Genomic DNA, 19,129 nt, shown 5'->3' with positions numbered 1-19,129 from the left:
TGATGGAAGAGGCAGATTTTAATGTGTTTTATCATCATCATCGTTTAACGTCCGCTTTCCATGCTAGCATGGGTTGGACGATTTGACTGAGGACTGGTGAAACTGGATGGCAACACCAGGCTCCAATCTGATTTGGCAGAGTTGAAGTGAGAGTAATAGGTCGGTAGTTAACAGGGTTAGAGAATTTTCCCTTAGGACAGTATATTTTCAAAGATCAGTATACCAAAAGGGGATTTAAGAATTTGGCAAGGATAGGGGGCTTTTTCCAAGGTTGGTTATATTGTTAGATTGGAGTGAGCAGAAGTGTTATCGTATTTAGTGGCAGTACGTGTGTATTACTGAGACTGGTGAAGAGTTTTACTCTGTGTAATATGGAATTGAAAATAAAGCAAGCAGCAACGGTAGAAGTTTTCTTATTGAGAGTGCTAAGGACGGAGCCACCTTGATTGGGGAGTGGTGCTAAGACGTTGATCACTCCACCAACCTAATTTAAAAATAGTTTCATTGAGTATCAAATCACGAGAGCTGTGTCTCATTGAAGAGATATTTTATCAAACGTCAGAGATTAAAATAACTTTCTAAAATGTCTTTTATTCGTCTCGTCTGATGCTTCCATTGTTATCACTTGTTTCTGTGGCGTCATCTGTTGGTTATTATTTAAAATAAAACAGTAAATTTCTGGTAAATACGATATTTCTCAGAGTGAGAAATCAAAATTACTATTTAATCTAAATTCCAAACGTTTTTACGGGATCAAAATGAATTATTTCCTGTACTTTTAGGATGTGGAGACATGTTTTACATATGCTTTTCGCTATCAATGTATGCTGAATAATCGTTTTATTTTCACAAAAAATCCCGTTTTGTTGGTTGTGGATGAATTAGAGCTACAGAAAAAAACTTTTATCATTACTCTTAAACATCTGAATGGTTTTAAAAATAGGTTTGCTCTAACAGTTGTTGGGAAAATAAATCACCATCATCATCTCAATTTTCATTAAGTTGCTCTTCGAACCAAGCTGGTCGCCTCTAAGTTACGTAGACAAAACTTAACACCGACCCAGTCAACCTATTTCGCTATTAGAGCAAGTCTTAAACGATAAACAGTGCCGTGTCACGGGTTTGTGTTTTAATTTATTTGCTTATTTGTGAAGGTTTCTTTTTCGTTTATTTTTATTTCATTGTTATTGTTATAATTTCCATTTACTTTGTTAGTTACGAAGTTTCCTATTCTTGGCCAGTCATGTTGAAGTCATGTGATGCGGCTTAAGACATTTTGAGTTATTTCCCCTCCCTAACACGTTTTGAGCCACACACACACACACACACACACACACATTTACATGTATGTGTGTCATAAATGTACGTATGTCTAACTATACCGTCGGATTATGTTTCCAAGTAAGTGCTACACTAGCATATATACTTCGTTTTCCTCTCCATCGGTAATGCTAATTTAGTAAAAATCTCTCCTGTTTTGTTTTTCTGCAAACTTGGACACTACTTAAAATCTTTTGCTTCTAGGGTTTTCGTGAGTAAACAAGTAGACTTCCGGTATTCTCTTGCTCTCTCCCTGTCTCTCTCTCTCTCTCTCTCTCTCTCTATCTGTATATGTATATATATATATATATATATATATATATATAATTCTGGATGGTTTCTAACCACCTACATTATCTCTATTAACGAAACTGAACTGTACATTTTCCCCATAATTATTGTTTATCTCCCACCTCTATTTTTCTATCTCTGCATGCTTATTAATTAATTCATTGATGTTGGTTGGGTGTGTTTTTTCCTCTCACGTTTTGGTATCACATATATATATATTCACACACCGAATTTTTATTGCTGTGTTGTATATTATAAAACACAAACTAATTCCGTTATGTATTTCGTTATTGTCGACAAAAACTTTTTGACACCTCACTTCGGCGATGTCGCCTTGGGAATCCTGCTGAAACGAAACAGAACTTTTATTATTTTCTTTCTTTCATTTATGGATTGTTAACAAGGCTGGAGCTCTGCTTTAATTACATCGACCTCGAAAAAATATTTAGCATTACACGCACACACACACTCTCTTTCTTTCTCTCTCTCTCTCTCTCTCTCCCCACCCCCGCTGTCACTAGTTAGGTCTCGGGTTGTAACGACCCTCAACCCTTGTAATATGTCACTCTGTGAACTGACACTAATGTTGATTCTCAATAATTATCAACTAGATGGACTTCCGTAGTCGATCATGGATGGACGAGAGGCAGTCTGAGTACTCTGGCAGGATTTGAACACGAAGTATTAAGAGCGGTAACTAAAATACCACAAAGCCGTTAGTTATGTCTGCCGCTCTAAGTTTTGTATCAAAATGACATATATATATATATATATATATGGGAGTGGTTATAGTCGGTAGAATTTGTACCAGTGTAAGTGGTACTTATTTTATCGACCCCCCAACACTCACACATGAAGCTAAATCTGTATGATATAATTCATTTCTGATTATTAGTGTCCAAGTTGTGTGTGAAAATAGAGAAGTGTTTTTGTTTGTTTTTAGGTCAATGTTTTTATCGAAAACAATCTCACTAGTGACACAGACTGAGACATAGCGCGCGCGCAAACAAATACTACAAATAATATTGATTTCAAATTTTGGCTTTGAGGCTAGCAATTTCAGGGCAGGGGGTAAGTCGATTACATTGACCTCAGTACTTAACTGGTACTTATCGACCCCGAAAGGGTGAAAGGCAAAGTCGACTTCGGCTGAATTAATACTACAAATAATACTAGAAACTAGAATGTTGGCGTAAAGTGTTGAGTTCTGAGTGTACTATAAATTATTCTTAAAATTTGCCAAGGCTGTTATATTCCAAAGAGCATAGATGTAGTTTAGTGTAGCGGGGGGATGGCAATCTAGGTACTACTAAAGCAGCGCGGACCCGAACGCGCAGTCGCGCGTCCGCGCTAGCTAGTCTTGAGTGGTCGATCCTAACCCTATCCCTAACCCTAACCCTAAACGATCGACCACTCACGACTAGCTAGCGCGGACGGGTCTGCGCTGCTTTAGTAGTACCGGCAATCTAACCATTGTCGACATGAATAGATGATGTATCTTAAGGGATGGGTAAAGTTTGGTGATACGATGGTGAATGGCTCTCCGTCTGTCGTCATCGTCCACAATGGGATGATGGGATGTTTGAAGTTTAGTGATAAGATGATGAATGGCCCTCTGTCTCCTTGTGGTAAAAGAAGAATTAATGACATTCTTGTTCGAAGACAATAGATTAACTTATAGATATCTTTTTACTTGTTTGTCATTTTCCTTCCAACATAGTATTTCAGTGAAATCAACAGATACAAGGGGTTTATCGGCCCGGCTAGATTTTCAAGATAATCCTTATAGGTCACTATTGAAGTTTCACAAAATAATCTTCCTATGATAATTTTTTTGCAACCCTAGCTAGAAAGGTATATATCAAAGTGAGGGAAAATAGCTTTTGTATATTTGTATGAGCATAGCTTCATGAGACAGTTGATATGATAGTTGACATAGTAAAGAAGGATGAGATAAAAAATATTTCATATATATGATCGACTTGGTGAGTTAAACCAAAATCCAAGGTACTTTCGTCTATTTTGCAAAAATAATTGAGTGGTTTATATTGGTAAAATGGGTTGACCAAATGATAGTAGTGTGGCAGGCCAAATGACAGACGGTAGAATTGGTAGGCAAGACAATGGTAGATTACAAGTGGCAGATAATAGAATAACATATAGACAAGTTAGTGGGTAAAATGATGGTATGTTGGTTGATTGAGCAGCAAGCAGTCATCATGGTTTTGTAGAATAGCAAAGTTACAGTGGTTTAGCAGAATTGTAGACTAACAGGTGGTATTGTATATTTTTGTATTCTGCTTTGAAATCCCATTCAGGTCAACTTTGCCTTCCACCCTTCTTTCTGAATGTGATGAAATTTAGTGAATTAAAATAACCATACCTACCTTTGCCTAAAATCCATCTTGCTTAACCCTTTCATGAGCATATTTTTGTTGAAATACTCTGCCTTTTTTTCAATTAATTTTGAAAATAATAAAAGAATTATTAAAATAACTCTGACATTATTCATCTGGTGTTTGGAACATAAATTAACATGAAATTTTTATGGAAATTTTAATTTAGATAACTTAAAATGGGAAGTTTGTATTATAGGACGAAGGGCGGTTTTAGGCGTGTTGGTATCTAAAGGGTTAAAAAAAAAAAAACTAGCAATTGGTGGTGGGGAAAGTAAAGCTCGTGTCCCAATAACAATATGCTATGGCTCTGTTGCTGTGGAGCAACTCCAACAAGGGAACCTGTAGTAGTAGTAAATGTAGCATTGTCTAAGATTAAGCCATTTCAACGAGTATGTACTTTCAATCAATGTCTTTAATCATCATTAGATAATGTCTACTCTTTCTTGCTTGCATGCGTCAGACAGAATTTGTTGAAGTATTTCAATAGCCTGATGCTCTTGCGATCACCAACAGTTGCTTGTTTCCAAGCAAGGTTCTCTTTCCCTTGGTTAAACATGTTTTCCGAAGAAGACTGGAAATGAGCACTCTTGCTTGTATGACAATGATGCTAATTTGCAACCATCATACGATGGCTAAACAAGGCCTCCCCCCCCCACACACACACTACAGCTTCTTTCAGTTTCTGTCTACCAAATCCACTCACAAAGCTTTGGTTGGCCCAGATCTCTAGCAGAAGACATGTACCAAAAGAGAAATTTTTTTTTAAAAATGGAGAAGGCGTAAGGGAAGCAAGCTTCTTAATCACACAGCCATGTCTGCCTCTTGATAAGGTTGAAATTATCACACTTCTCTGAAATCTTCCAGCTGCAATGGCAAATACATTAGAAAAGTGGGAACTATCTAATTTCTTGGATATATGCTGTTTCCGAGTTCTCTTTTTAGATTTTAGTTTAGCAAAATATTTAGAAATTCATAGGTAAATGTTAACCAGAACGTTTTCATTTGCTTGTTGAGCAGAAATGACAGGTGAGCATTTGAAAAGAGTATTGAAATCATTGCCAATTAAAATTTTCCTCAGAAAGAATGAAATCCCCATTAATGCAGGAGAATAAGTGAGCAAGCATTGACAATTATGAAGTTTGTGTCAGATGAACAAAAAGTCAGTTATAAAATTGTAGTTTATGTTGCGCAGATGAGCTAAAAAATAACTCCAGCATGAACAGAGGTGTTGACTGAAGGCTCATCAGAAATGATAGATCCTGTCACTAACATATGTTGTATGTAAAGTTGTAATTTGTTTTAGATTATCATTTATTTCAATTCCAGTTGTATTGGAGACATTACACAATTGCTATTAAGAAAAACTTGATATTGATTTGCTAAAAGGTGGCAAGCTAGCAGAATCATTACCGCACCGAAAAAATGCTTAGTGGTATTTCTTCTAACTTTTACATTTTGAGTTCAAATTCCACCAAGGTTGACTTTGCCTTTTCTCCTTCTGGGTTGGATAAAATAGGTACCAGTTGAACACTGGGATTGATGTAATCAACTTACTCCTTTCCTCGAAATTGGTAACCTTGTGCCACAATTTGAAATCTATATTAATTTAAGACAAAACAAGAGTTAGGTGCAGATATGACTATGTGGTTAAGAAGTCCATTTTGTGGATGGGTTTAGTCTCACTGTGTATCACTGTGGGCATGTCTCTTCTCTATCCCCAGGCTGACTAAAGCCTTTTGAGAGGATTTTGTAGATGAAAACTGAAAAAGACTCCTCATATCTGCTGGTGCATGTAAAAGCACTGGTGATGGTGTCATATAAAAAGCACCTAGTACACTCTGTAAAGTGGTTGGTATTAGGAAGGGCATCTAGCTGTATAAACGAAGCCAAAACAGACAACTCGAACCTGGTACAGCCTGTGGCCTTGCCAGTTCCTGGCAAGCTGCTTGACTTGTGCCAGTATGGAAAATGAACATTAAATATTGATGATGTGTGTATGTGTAAGCGACGGAGTGCCAACAACAACAATTCATTTTAACGTTCACTTTTCCATGCATGCATGGGTCAGGCAGTTTCATCATTATCATTTAATGTTTGCTTTCCATGCTAGCATGGGTTGGATGGTTTGACAGAAGCTGACCAGCTGAAGGGTTTTTCAGGCTCCGTGTCTGTTTCAGCATGGTTTCTAAAGCTGGATACCTTTCCTATCACCAACCACTTTATAGAGTACTGGATGCTTTTATGCAGCACTGGTACAGGTGCTTTTTATGTGGCATCAGTACTTAGGAACCTGCACGATTAGGGATGCTCAACTGATGAGCATTGCAAGGGACAATCCTGTGTACAAGGGCAACCACACTTTTACTTTGCTTGACATGTCTTTTCAAGCACAGCAAACTGCCAGGGGTCTCAGTCCCCTGCCATCCCCTCTGAGTCCCAATGTTTATTGAAATAAATTCTCTATGGCCAGATGCCTTTCCTCTTGCCAACCCTCACTGGTTTCCGAGCAAGATAATATTTTCCTAAGGCTAAACATGTTCTCGCAGTGTATTGGAAATGATGGATACTGCGTGTATGTCAGTGACAATCATTTATAAATTACACAGTCAAATCAAGGAGAGGTACATACATGCTCACGCGCATGTGTGCGCACACACACACACGCTCGCACATATGATGTGCTTCTTTCAGTTTCCATTTACTAAATCAACTCTCAAGGCTTTTGGTAGTGCAGGACTGCTGCACAATGGGATTGGATCCAGAACCATGTGGTTGGGAAGCAAAGTGCTTACCATACAGCCATGCAAATATATATTTTCAGAAGTGTACTTGCTGAGCAAGTGATTTGATATGAGACTGTGTGTCTAAAACTATATCAATTATAGTGTGGAAGACACCTACATATTAGCCATTCAAAAACATAAACTTCACTCACACATTTGGTGTCAAAATTTTCATTACACCAGCTGTGACCTAGTCTTTGACATGATTCCACTACAACATTATATATCGTCATCATCATCATTTAATGTCTATTGTCCATGCTGACATAGGTTGGATGGTTTGATCAGGGCTGGTAAGCTGGAAGACTGCACCAGACTCCAGTCTGATTTGGTATGGTTTTCTACAGTTGGATGCCCTACCTAGTGCCATCCACTCCTAGAGTCTAATGGGTGCTTTTATATGCCATTTGCATGACACCAGTATCTGCCACAACTGCAATTTTGCTTGGCTTGATGAATCTTCTCAACTACAACATAATGCCAAGTCTCAGTCATTGCCTCTGTGAAGCCTAACACTTGAAAGGAACTCAGCCACTGTGCCTCTGTGAGGCCCAATGCCCAAAAGGAACTCAGCCACTGTGCCTCCATGAGGCTCAGTGCTTGAGAGGAACTCAGCCACTTTGCCTCTGTGAGGCCCAGCGTTTGAAAGGAACTCTTGTCATTGTTTAATGCCCACTATTCTATGTTTGCATGGGTTGGACAAAGGTTGAGGTAGATTTTCAATTGTCAGATGCTCTTTCTGTTCCCAACCCTAACCTAGTTCTCAGCAAGGTAATATTTCCCCATGGCCAGGCATGTTCTTACTGAACTTTGGAAATAACACTGCTTGTGTGGCTGTGACTCTCATTTAAACTATCATGCAATGTCAAGACACACACACACACAAGCCAGGCTTCTTTCAGTTTCCATCCACCACATCAACTAAACAAGTGCACCTTTCATTTGGACATCATAAGTATATGTGACAGAATTCTTTCACTTAATTTAATTGAATTTATTTTTATTTAATATCTTTTAATACATATATGAAGTTGTATTAAAACTCTAAGATATACTTTGATCTTGTTTTGTCCTAGAACTAAGGTCTACATGAGATCAGATACAAAATAAACTTTATAGCCATATCAAATTTCAACATCTCCCCCTTCACTTTGCTTTTGTATCTTAAACCAAAGTAAAATAAATAAGTTAGCCATACATAAATAAATTCAATTTGCTTTGGACCAAGCTTATAGAAAAACTCTGAATAAAGGTGCATAGCAGAATATTGCAGGTTGCATATGCAACTGCATATTTTCTATGCAGCAGAAACACGTGTTGGTCATTTTAACCAATTATGCTGTATAATTAACTGTTAAAATTAAAAGAAAAATTTGAAGATGTACCAGTTTCCATATTCTTTGTGATTGTTTTGGATTTGCACCCCCAGAAAATATAATCCAGTGAAGCAAACCTGGATTTACCTATCAGAAGAATTAGTGGGATTGCTCACCCTAAGCAATCCTTGGTGCTTCTTATTGATGCAGTTAACTAGAACCTGGACTATACCTGAGAGCTCTTGTGGTGCCTGTTTGGATGATTTATCCCTATATACTCATTGTGTGTATGTGTATAGATATACAAGATCATTCATTTTGCTTAGCTGACATGGCTTTCATCAGAAGTAATTGAATCAAGACTTTTAGAACCAAAGGCTCTTTCTATCTCCAACACTTACCTCCTTTTTTAAAAATGGGATTTTATATTGCAGAGGAATTTGAAAGCACAGATCTAGCGAATAATTTGTTGATAGGAAATCTCAACAAACATTGTTATTGTTTGTAGCTGAGCTGCAAATAATATCACTGTTTACAACCATTATTCAATGTAGGTTGTAAGCACACAACGTACGTGCAGAAATTCCTCACAAGACATTGGTTGTCCCAGAGCTGTAGTAGTAGATGACACTTGCCCAAAGTACTATGCAGAGGGTGATTGACAAATTGAATTTAGCAAAAGCAGGTCAATGTTGTCTTTCACTCTTTTGGGGCCAATAAAGTATCAGTTGTGTACTGGGATCACTTTTCTCTCTTTCTCTCTCTCTCTCTCTCTGGATTGTACCATTAATTCTAGGGTTCACTCTTTTCACATTGTGTCATGCGGATTTGGCATGAGACCTGTGTTAAGAGTATAGTGTGTCTGTGATTTGAGGGGGGGGGGGGGCTTCTACATCAGTGGGTCAAACTCATTTTGCTTTGTTGGCTGGATTGAAATATACTAGATCTTGTAGGCCAGAGAGAGACAAATATTCTTAAAAACTCTCTTTGTAGTATTTAGTAACAGCACATTAAATGCTGATTTCTAATCCCCACTAAGGTCAACTTTACTTTTCAGCCTGTGTGTTGATAAAATTGGTAGAATAACGAACAGAATAATGGTGTTTGCCAGGATTGCTAGTGTCCAGAGTCAAAATGATGGGAGATTAGTAGACAGATAAAATATCAACAGTTTAGCAGAATTGGTAGAGCTATAGACAATACAGGTTGTGGTACCTAATTTATATCTTTTTAGGTTCTGTTTTCAAGTCGCATTGAGATCAATTTTGCCTTTCATCCTTCTGGATAAAATAGACTTACTAAATACTTGGAGTACTTAAATAACCATAACTACCCTCTGCCGAAATTTGCATTTGTATGTGTTCCCCCAACCACTCAATATTAGAATGCATTAAGGCAGTGAGCTGGCAGAATTGATAGCACACCAGGCAAAATGCTTAGCAGCATTATGTCTATCTTTGTTCAGAGATCAAATTTCACCAAGGTCAACTTTGCCTTTCATCCCTTTTGGGGTTCATAAAATAAGTACCAATTCAGCACTGGGGTTGACATAATCAACTTACTCCCTCCTCCGAAATTGCTGGCCTTGTGCCAAAATTTGAAATCAATTTTAGAAATCATTATTACTATTGTCTGTTCATAGGAATGAATACCTTAACATAATTTCTGAAATGAAAGTCAGTTATTTCTACATTTTAATATTTCAGACTGTTTCAGCTCCTGCAATAGATACTTCAGATATGGATCCAGAACTTGCTCGTTACCTTAACCGAAATTACTGGCAGCAAAGGTCAGAACAGAGTGCAACAACCCCTTCTGCTCCCATTGCCACCGCAGAACCAAAGACAACGATTATGAAGACACATGAAATGGTATGGAAACATTAACAGATATTTTTGAATTCATTTCTTTTATTTATTTTGGGCTTTGGACTGCAGTCATGTTCAGACTTTGATTATGTCACTGCGACCTGCTCCTGTACTTATTTTATTGACTTCTGGAGTATGGGTGACAATGTCGCTATACAAATCTAACCAAATATCACAAGATGTCTTGTACACCATTCAACTATTGGTTTTGCCATCCTACATCAACACACACACACACACGCACACACACTTGAAGCAGAAGTTTTCTATCATGTCTATTCTGAGTTTTGTGTCTCCATTTGTCAGCACAAGTACAGATGTTTGTAAATTAACTCTGAATGCCTTAGCAAACACACGGGCACAAAACTCAGAGTAGCGATGGATAGAAGCTTCAGTTTCAAATGTAATTTCTTCCATGGTTTTTTTACCATTTTTCTTTCCTCTTGTTTGTGAATTTAGATAATGTGTAGATTTATACACATTCATACATAGTTTCTGTCCACCAGATTTCATTCACAAAGCTTTGACTGATCCAAGACTATGATAGAATATTGTCATAAGTCAAATCTGGGATCATGTGGTTGCAAAGCGAATTTCGTAACACCTGCATGGAATATTTAAAATTTATTTGGGTTTGATATTGTTTAAGAAACAAAACACGAGTTATTTAGACAGTGTGATAGTTGCATTGGGTTACTGATTTTTGTATCCTTTTATATATATATATATATATAGAACTCTCAAGGCAAGTCTTGTGCAACCATGTAGTAATCATGAGATGAGAGATGAACGAGCTGGCACCCATAAAAGGGGTGATACAGCTATGCATGAGGAGGGTGAGGCTATGAACTGTACAGCATGGCCCTCAGAAGTGAGCTGTGTAACTTGCAGTTACATTCAATATATTTTCTAATGAGTGAAATACAACAGACAAGTCTAAGACCTAGTTGCTATGAGGTTAAGTTACTGGATTATTGACCTCTTGGTAAAGAACTTTACTACTACAAAGTAAGAGTGTAATGTGATATGTAATAAATTACAGATTGACTTTGTTCAGCTCAGTAAACAAAGTCAATCGAAGAGTTACATCAATCTTCATTTATTATTATTATTATTAGTAGTAGTAGTAGTAGTTGTAGTAGTATAGAATTTTATATTTATTATTAAAGAAAGTGAGATTAATATAAGAGTAAAATATTGGTTTAAAATTTTGGTACAAGGCCATTATTTTGGGGGATGGGGGTAAGTGAATTGCATCAACCCCAGTGCTCAACTGGTACGTACTTTATCAATCTTGAAAAGATAAAAGGCAAAGCTGACTCTTTTGTTGGCTCGAATTGAAAAAGCTCCAATCACGCTATATGGTCAAAGTATTGAACAGCCAGTCTATGAGCCAAGACATTTTATGTACTCCAGATATTTTAGTTATCGAGAATTTGTGCCACGTAAAAAGCACTGGTCATGGTGCCATATAAAAAGCACCCAGTACACTCTATAACATGATTGGTGTGAGGAAGAACATCCAGCTGTAGAAACCAAGCTAAAACAGACTATGGAACCTAATGTGGACCCTCACCTTACCAGTTCCTGTCAAGCTATCCAACCCATGCCAGCATGGAAAACAGACATGAAATGTTGATGATGACTACTTGCAATGAGAGACTAGCATCTGCTCCAGGGACAGATTTAGTCTTTCAGCCACTAAACATTTACAGCTACCTACTAGTTATATGAATCCTTAATTTTTTTTGTGGAAAGATTAATTTTGATTTTTTTTTTTTCCTCCTGGTTCCAGCTGATTGTATGGGGTACCTCAATATTATTTTTAATATTTTTCCAATTTGTTTGTCTTTTCAGAACGGGGATATTGACATTGACCAACAACAATTCTTGGGTGCTCTACAAAGCAGTGTTGAGATATTTGTCAATCGTATGCGCAGTAATTCAATGAGAGGTCGGAGCATAACCAACGACACCTCTGTGCAATCCCTCTTCAATGTCATAAGTAACATGCACCCACAGTTGCTGAAATATATTCAAGAGCAAGAAGATGCCCGAAGTAAGTTGCACAACAAGGCCAAGGTGTCAGCTGACCAAACTGAAGGATCTAGTATCCAGGGGTTCAAGCTGTCTCTCTGGCCAACACGCTTAACTCTTTCTAGCACATAATTCACACACACATACACATATTCACTGTGTATGCACACACACGCGCTCACATATTTATATATCATCTCATGTCCATCTTCTGTATTGGCATGTATTGGACTCAATAGATCGCTAACCACTACACACATTTTTTTCTCTCCTTGTTTCTTTCTGTGGAAGAGCGTAGGCTCGAAACGTAGCATTATACTAATACATCTATTTATTTTCTACACCACCTGTCTTCGTCTGTTGTTTTTTTGTGAATTCTCCATATATATATATATATATATATATATATATATATATACATACAAATATATACACACACACACACACACACACACACACACTATCATACTGGTATTTATTTTAATTATACATGTGTGTGTATGTATAATATCATATCACAATATGAGTTATTAGTTACACATTTCCAATTGACCAATTGCTAGTTCACTACATTTCCATCAGCAAGAATGACAAGGGAGTGTCTGTAACTCAGTGCAGAACTTTGCATTGATGAGTTAGTTAAAAAACCAGTTTTCCAGTGTATTTGTTAATGTTTACATCCTTCAGCCGTATATATCACCAAAAGATATATGCATATACATCTGTCATCACTCCTGGCTGACACAGAAATCTGTTATCTATTTGTTGTCTCAGTCACAGTGTTGAATATACTTACCTGAGAGTGTTTTTCATTGCACCAGTACTGGTGAGGTCACTATGCAGCTTACAAGACTACAAATTCCAAAAGAGGCAGTTTTAAGATAGATGAGGGCCAGAGTAGAGCAGGTTTCTTGTAGTAGAAAGGCTACATGGCCCCTCACATTTTAGAAGAGAGGGTAAGGGTAATTGGAAGGGAAGTTGGAGAGGTAAAATTGTGATGATGTGTCAGGATTGATCTTCAAGTTATGAGATGAGTAAAAGTCAGTGGGGATCAGACAAGGGACTGTGGGTGGGTAGAGGTTGCAGAAATGTACAGAAGTGTGGGAGATAGAAAGAGATGGAGAAGTAAAGGGTAGAGTATAATGAATGAAGAGCAAACATTGAGGGATGGTAAGTAAGGAAGATAGGGAAGAGTAGGTGACAACTGTTGAGATTATGTAAGGTCAAGGGGCGGATATAGTGATTGGGAGATAAGACTTATGATAATTCTTCCTCTAATAATTTTACCATATATAAAATAAAGTTCATCATCATCATCGTTTAACGTCCGCCTTCCATGCTAGCATGGGTTGGACGATTTGACTGAGGACTGGTGAAACCGGATGGCAACACCAGGCTCCAATCTAATTTGGCAGAGTTTCTACAGCTGGATGCCCTTCCTAACGCCAATCACTCAGTGAGTGTAGTGGGTGCTTTTACGTGTCACCTGCAAGTTCTAGAAACATAAAATTGCACAAGTGCTTTATAATGACTTTGTATAAAATATATGTATCACCAACACTGTTTTCACATTTTTCTGTACTAGAATGTGCTGCATGAGTCTTTATATCATATATTATATTATTCTCTCTCCATGCGCACACATCCTATCTCTTTCTCTCTCCCGCACATGCTTGCATTTATCATCATTTTAATGTTTAGTTTTCCATGAGTCAGTTGGGATTTGTTGAGGCAGAATGTCTTCCGTGCTACTAACCTTCTCTTATTTCCAAGCAAAGTAATAATACACACACACATGCACCATCACAAAACACACACACACACACACAACCACACAACACACTCACAACCATACTTGATTTAATTTCAGGCCACTACGAATGTCTCCAGGACAAACTTGCTCAGCTGAGAGATGCTCGGGAAGCCCTTGATGCTTTACGTGAGGATCACCGTGAAAAACGAAGACGTGAACAAGAAGAACAAGAAAGACTTAGACAGATTCAGATGTCACAGAAGCTGGAAATTATGCGACAAAAGAAGCACGTAAGTCTTTAGAGTGGCTACAACAAACAAAACTCCTCATCTCAAATTTCTCATCTTCTAAACTTGGTTGTTTGATATCATTTTAATGTTTTTTAATGGGTTCATAAAAGGATGATTGGTATGATCAATGAGTTTTGAAGTCCCTTCCAAATTGGCTGGTGGAAAAGGAGGAACTATGAGCTTTACAGGACCTCTGAAATTGATGTAAGAAGGTATCCTCAAACTGGTCACTTAGACCCAAATTCTTGCTAAAGAATGGACTCTACTAAAGATGCCAAGTAGTGTGGTGTTAAAAGGAATCATGGTTTAAGTCTCCTTCCCAATAAAATTTGAACTTCCAGTTCAATGTTCTTACAGTTCTACTAATCTACTACTCTGGTTTTACCGACTCTGAAACAATAAATGGTAAAGCTAACCTCAGTAGGATTGGAACATGGAACACAGAGAGTCAGGACAAATACTGCAAGGCATTCATTCTATCCAACATTGTAACCACTACGCTGTTTACACAAGAAGAAGCTGCAGATCAAGGTATCTTGGGACTGGAGTACATATCGTCCGTAGCTGAAACCTTTGATAATAGTGCCTTAAAAAGGAAGGACTAATTGACTAAAGTAATTGTGGATGTAGTGAGACTTTGTGAAAGACTTGGCTGGTATTCCTTTGATAATAGATCTGCTTAATCAGTGCTAACCTAGGTTTAAGCAACAATGGGGTTGGTCCATTCCTTCCAGCTGTACTGATGAGATGATTTGAACCCTTGATTGACTTTTTATCTACCTTATCACTAATTCTTTGATTGTTTTTTATTTCTTCTCAGGAATACCTTGAGATGCAACGCCAGTTAGCATTCCAGCGAATGCATGAACAGGAGCGAGAATACCAGATTCGTCTTGAGCAACAGAAACACCTCACTCAGATCAGGCAGATGCAGGCTTATGGCTACGGCCAGGTAAAGGTTTTTATGTTGTTATAGCTGAAAACTGCAAGACATATTCATAGAGCATTTTGCACCAACATTCTTGTTAAAGATGAATTAAGATTTTCAGTTATTTGAATGGCTCTGTATGTGAACATGCTGAGCCACTCCTAATGTAAAATAATTATTAGGTATTATCAGCACCGATTTGAGATGAGAAGTAGGGCCAATGAAGAGACGAAACCCATTCTTAGGGTGGGCAGATGGTCTATAGAATTCTGCTAAAGGATCACAAGTGGTTACAGACAAAGACTGTACAGAAGCCATTATATATGTGTTGTGTATGTGTATATATAGATATATGTAATGTACACATACACAGGGTAGGTCAAAAGTAACACACCAAAACATTTGACATATTACGTTATTATTCATTTTGTTCATTATGTACAAGTGTGTATTCATCACAATTTTAGAAAACTTGAAACATGTCTTTAGCAATTCTGGAGCATATTGAATTTTATCTTATGTGTGACTTTTGGCTCAGCCTGTATGTATCTATGTATGTAATCATCATCGTTTTAATGTTCATTTTCCCATGCTCACATGGGTCAGATGGAATTTATCATGTTGCCAATTGTTACTGATGATGATGCTGATGACTATTTCTAGTCCAGGGGAAATATCCCTTTGGCACATGATTTGGTGGGAGACTGGGAATGAATGCTGATACAGCCATTGTAATGGTAACGCTCACTAGCAATTATCGGGCAAGGTTTAAACAAAGAGACACCCTCTGACATGCATGTACAAATATATGCACGTGCACACACACACATACACACACACAATGAGCTTCTTTCAGTTTCTACCTACCAAATCTACTTACAATGTTGTGTGTGTATATATATATATATATATATATATATATATGTGTGTGTGTGTGTGTGTACATATGCACACACACATATGTAAATGTCAAACAACAAGAATGGGTGCTCAACACCACATTAGTAGATAAAATTTCTTCATTTGTGTATTAAGGTTACCATTGGTTTTATGTTAAGGACAGTATCTTAATATCTTAATTTTTCAAGCTGATCACATGGAGGAATGGTATTCGTCTCCAGTTATCTATAAATATAAAGACCTGTCCTCCACAGCAGAAGTGTTAATGCTGAGGAGGATTGGTGTGCAAGAGCCCTGTGCTGGTTCTACATAAAAAGCACCCATACTGGTGCCATGTAAACAGCACCCATGCTAGCGCCATGTAATAACACCCAGCACACTTGTAAAACAGTTGGCATTAGGAAGGGCATCCAGCTGTAGAAACCAAGCCGAAACTGACAGGAACCTGGTGCAGCTTCCCTACTTGCCAGTTCTGGTCAAGACATCCAACTGGTGCAAGTATGGAAAATGAATGTTAAAAGATGATAGCAATTGAAATATGTCACATATGTTTTAATTAACCTAAACTTTGCTTATGCCTAAACACTACAAGGCTCTGATATTAGTAATTTCCATAACCTCGGCAATCTACCAGTGCAAATCAGTCAATGTTGACTGTATTTTGGTCAATGCTATACTTGGGTATTTTTCCTTGATACCAGCTGAAGAGCTAGAAACATTGATGTCTGGGAATTCTGATAAGAGTGACACTGGACAGGTATGGTGTTTTTATACCTTTTTCCACAAGTGAGAATTTTACTCCATGGTAACTGCAGTGAATTTGCCTTTAGCAGCTGAAATATGTCACACACATATTTTAACTAACCTAAACTTTGCTTATGCCTAAACACTGCTTGGTGCTGATATAACGGTAATTTCCACAACCTTGGCAAACTACTGACATAAATCAGTCAATGTTGTTGGCTGTATTTTAGTTATACATACACACACTACTGTAATAATAATTATTGTTTAATTTTTGATATTCAATATGTCTCATAATTTTAATGGATTGTATGATTTTTGTCTGGTCAGATATAGCCATTGAAGCAATGGGTCCTGTTGACCTCAGGACAATATCACTCTCATCTATATCTATTCATTTTGTGAATCATCTGTTTATTAACTGATGCAGGAGAAAGCTCAGCTGTTCACACATGCACATACACGTTGTAGAATGTTTCTTTGATTCCTAAATTTCTTCTCTATTCCAGAACCCGTATGGTGCCCCAAACTTTCCTAGTCCTGGCAGCTCACTTGAAAACTCTCCGGTCCACCAGATGCATCGAATAGGTTATTTGCCAGTTGGTATGATGCCAGGTCCTGGTGCTCCACCAGGCATGGCGCCACCGCCACCACCACCATCTCTCCCGGTCAACAGCAGTGCACCAAATGAGATCTACATGCAACCACCTGGTGCACCACCATCACAACAACAGCCACCACCGCAGCAACAACAACCACCACCCTCACAGCAACAACAACCACCACCACAACAACAACAACAACCAACACCACCACAGATCCCAAATGCACCCAACTCCACAAACTACAGCCAACCTGCTGGTGGTCAGTACCCTCCTGCTCTTGGTCACCCGTCTCAAACGGTTGCACAGTCTGCAGGTTACCAACCAGCAATGAGCACAGATGTTATACAGGCTTCTTCCAATTCTTACCAATCTTATAATCCAGCATCGAGTCAGCCGTCAAGTTTATCACAGATTTCTTCTGCAGGACCAATTTATACATCAATCCCTAATCCAGAATATTCCTCATTAAACATGCAGAGTATGTATGAAATATTGTTTTAGTATTTGTGTCCCCTTGGCTTGTTTTTATATTACTTTGTGTGTCAAATTTTAAAACTGTTCTTGACATATATATATATATATATATATATATTATATATCCTACCCATGCCAGCATGGAAAACAGACGTTAAATGATCTCTCACACACATGAATGTACACATTTAGTCTGACCCATGCAAGCAGAGAGAAGTGGATGTTAAATTGTAAAGATGATTGGAGGGGGGTGGGGTGATTAAGATACTTTCTGACCACATGGTTTGGGATTCAGTACTATTGTGTGGCACTTTGGACAAGTGGCATATATTATAATCCTGAAAGAAGCCCATCATGTGTGTATTTGATTGTTTGTATGTTTGTGTCTCCTTGCGTTAACATCATGTGGTAGTTGTAAATGTGTGTCACTGTCATAAGCAATGTCGTTGATTTCTAGTTTTCCATGAAATAACTGCCTGGCCATGGAGAGATATTACCTTGCTTGAAAACAGGTGAGAGTTGATGACCCGAAAGGCATCCAGCTATAGAAAATCTGCCTCCATGAACTCTATCTGATCCATGCAGGCATGGAAAAATTGATGTTAAAAACAATGAGATATATAAAGCCCCAGCTCAGTTCTGAATGGAGATCTTTGTCCTTTAGTGGAGGGTATCTAGTATCACATTATCTAAGATTGTAGGTTGTGTTATGAGGCATTTAGCCTCCATTTCTAGCAAGTTGAATGACTATGGAGACTCCCCACATTAGCATTTACTATCAACTTTGTGTGTCCTCTCCTTAGGTTTTCGTGTGACAAGGGAAGGTTTTAAAGGTCTTACAAAAGACCTACTTGGAGGCCCAACCTCCTGAGTTCTTTTACAGGGCTTAGAAAAACTGAAGGACTGCTGCAATAAGTGTGTGAACCTGAGAGGGGAATATGTTCAATGAAATCATAATTAACTGATCCTCCTGCATTTTTTCTTACCCAAAGCCAAGAGCTTTTCAGCATTCCCTCCTAATAATTTATGGTGTGCATGCTGAACAGCAAGAATTCAAATAAAGAAAAGATGTTCTCCCATTATGTAAAACAACAGTAATCGGATATTCAGATTTGAATCTGCAAGAACATATCACGAATGAATAGATGCGCTATTGTTTGAATTTTGCTGTTCTGAGTGCACCCCATAAATACAGTGCTTTGTTTTAATTCTGAAAGTAATCAAGAATTTTATGGAATAACTTTATTATTAAACTGGTATTTGGAATATAAGTTAGTGTAAAAGTTTGTTTTAAGGTTTTTAGATAACTTTAAATAAAACCGGAAGTTTGTATCATAGGATCAGGAGCAGACTCATGCAGCTTGGTATCAAGAGGTCCATTTGAGTAAACATAATGCAGACCTACTGGATTCCTTTTGTTT

At 37.8% G+C, this 19,129-nt stretch overlaps 1 protein-coding gene across 6 annotated transcripts in view; it reads left to right on the top strand.

Moving 5' to 3' along the window:
- LOC106883725 (hepatocyte growth factor-regulated tyrosine kinase substrate) overlaps positions 1-19,129 on the top strand; it is a 108,694-nt gene that overhangs the window by 81,673 nt on the left and 7,892 nt on the right. For all 6 annotated transcript variants that reach the window (XM_052974054.2, XM_052974053.2, XM_052974051.2 and 3 more), the window contains 5 exons: positions 9,816-9,980; positions 11,835-12,036; positions 13,885-14,057; positions 14,878-15,009; positions 17,139-17,712. In XM_052974054.2, the coding sequence (XP_052830014.1) occupies positions 9,816-9,980; positions 11,835-12,036; positions 13,885-14,057; positions 14,878-15,009; positions 17,139-17,712 (1,246 nt within the window). The remainder of the gene's footprint in view (positions 1-9,815; positions 9,981-11,834; positions 12,037-13,884; positions 14,058-14,877; positions 15,010-17,138; positions 17,713-19,129) is intronic.

This window comes from Octopus bimaculoides, chromosome 16 (genome assembly GCF_046866305.1).
Source record: "Octopus bimaculoides isolate indiv1 chromosome 16, ASM4686630v1, whole genome shotgun sequence".
In the NCBI taxonomy this organism is placed as follows: Eukaryota; Metazoa; Mollusca; class Cephalopoda; order Octopoda; family Octopodidae; genus Octopus; species Octopus bimaculoides.
The sequence above is the reverse complement of the archived record's forward strand: the minus strand, read 5'-3'. Positions and strand labels throughout refer to the sequence as shown.